This window comes from Corvus kubaryi, unplaced genomic scaffold (assembly GCF_017639235.1).
Source record: "Corvus kubaryi isolate FWS band 111438036 unplaced genomic scaffold, C.kubaryi_AGA036_p1.0 36967, whole genome shotgun sequence".
Classification (NCBI taxonomy): domain Eukaryota; kingdom Metazoa; phylum Chordata; class Aves; order Passeriformes; family Corvidae; genus Corvus; species Corvus kubaryi.
In genome coordinates, this window is record NW_024580996.1 from 111,237 (window position 1) to 113,332 (window position 2,096).

The 2,096-nt window shown below is 61.7% G+C and overlaps 1 protein-coding gene across 1 annotated transcript in view; it reads left to right on the forward strand.

The window, feature by feature from the left end:
* Window positions 1–1,592, forward strand: part of LOC121660836 (neurofilament heavy polypeptide-like) — an 11,026-nt gene extending 9,434 nt beyond the window's left edge. The window contains exon 5 of the mRNA XM_042020354.1: window positions 1–1,592. This exon is cut by the window's left edge and continues 19 nt beyond it. Coding sequence (XP_041876288.1) covers window positions 1–1,041 — 1,041 coding nt within the window. The 3' untranslated portion in view covers window positions 1,042–1,592.
* The last annotated feature ends 504 nt before the right edge of the window (window positions 1,593–2,096 follow it).

Below are 2,096 nucleotides of genomic sequence, written 5' to 3' on the forward strand. Positions count from 1 at the left end.
AGAATCCATCGGGATCGGGAGCTGGAGCTGGAGGGCTCTGAGCGCCGCAGCCGCCGGACACGGGAAAGAGAGGAAGAAGTGACCACCACTGACCAGAGAGAGACACGGGAGGAGATCAGACTGGAGGTCCTGGAGGAGGAAGAAGAGGAAGAGGAGACGGAGCAGGGCCGGTGCCTGTACCAGACCCTGGACGTGGACACCGGAGATCTCTGCCCGCCAGGACAGGAGGTGCCCGTCAGTGACCTCAGGGTCCGGTACATCCCCGCTGACCCCGATGTCCGGCCCGAGGTCCGGGTGCTGCCCGATCCCGTTGAGCCCCAGACCGTCGCCTACTTGGTCCACGTGATCCAGAACCTGGATGACCCCAAGGCCACCACCTACGAGATCGTGTGCCAGCAGCCCGGCCAGCGGGGCCGGCCCGTGCGCGTCAGGACCTGCTCCGTGTCCCCGCGGCCACCGAGTGACCGCAGGGGCCACCCCGAGCCGCCAGCCAGAGAAACGGGGAGGGCTGAGGCGCCACCTTCCAAATCCCGGGAAATCTCCGAGGATCTGGATGAGCCCCGGGAAAGATCTGGAAAAGAGGTGAAGGACGGAGCTCTCCGGGATCCCGCTGAGCCGGAGGCTGCGAAAGGCGAGCGGGTGAAATCCAAGGAGATCCGGAGGCGCCCCGAGATCCCTGAGGAGCAGCAGGATCAGCCCCAGGGAGAGGGATCCCAGAAAACCCCACGGGAGCCCAGATCCGGCTGCCAGGGGAGAGAGCGGGAGGACGGCAAGGCCAAGAGCTGCCCCGCGGCTCTGGAGCCTCAGGAATATCGGGATCCGGAGCGGAGAGATCCCGGAGAGAGCCGGGCCCGCAGAGAGGGAATCCAGGAGGATCTGGAGGATCCTGATCTGGGTAAGAGCTGCCAGGAGGAATCCAGGGAGAGGAGTCCCCAGGAATCCGGTGATTCCCAGGTTTCTTGGGAAGGTGGCACCAAGCAGGGCCAGGATTCCTCGCAGGAGGCCCCGAATCGCCCCAGGGATGAATCCAAGACATCCTGAGGGGAATCCACCTCTCCCTGGAGCCTCTCCAGGTCTTTTTGAGGGTCACTCCTGGCCCCCGTTCCCAGCTCGGGCCCAGGAGCGATGGACTCAAAAGGATTCCGGAGTGTCCAGTGGGGTTTGGGGCTTTTCCCTGGAATTATTCCTCAGCAGGAAGCGAGATCCCCCTGGATCTGGAATTTCCACCTCCCTGCCGGGTGCGTCCCTCGATATTTAATCACTTTTTCTGCTCTAATTGGAGTCCTTGGGTCCCTCTGTCCTCTTTTGTACCCTGGGCTGTCACTTCAGGTCCCCCCGGCCCCTGGGCTGGGGCTCCTCTCAGCTTCTGCCACGAAACTCCAAAACAATTCCTGATTTTGGGGCCTGGAAATCCTCGAGGTTGGGAAAAAACGCCACTTCTGTAGCCTTGATTCCAGCAGAATTCCAGCACCAGGCTCGGGGGTTTGGAGCGGCCGCAGGGTCCTGGTGGTGGGTGGGGGATTCTCCTTCTCCTTTTCCTTTTCCTTCCTTTTTATCGCATGGAAAATGGGAATAAAGAGCTGATTCCTGCACCGGCTCCATGAGTCCCGTTCCGGAGGGCCGGGAGGGCTGGGAGGGGGGCCCAGTTCGGATCACACCTTCCCAGCTGGGATGAGGCATTCCCAGTTCAGCTCACACACTCCCAGTTCAGCCCCCAAACTCCTCCTAATCCCAAATCCCACCAAATCCCCCGTTCCCCATTCCCACATCCCATCCCAGGCTCTCCCAAGGCTCCGTCCTGGCCGAAGCCGCTCCCGGTGCTGTCCCCACATGACAGGGACAGGGACAGGAACAGGGATAGGGATGGGAACAGGGACAGGGATGGGAACAGGGATGGGGACAGGGATGGGGACAGGGATGGGAACAGGAATGGGGACAAGGACAGGGACAGGAACAGGGACAGGGACAGGGATAGGAACAGGGATAGGAACAGGAACAGGGACGGGAACAGGGACAGGAACAGGAACGGGAACAGGGACAGGAACAGGGACAGGAACAGGGATAGGAACAGGGACAGGAACAGGGATAGGAACAGG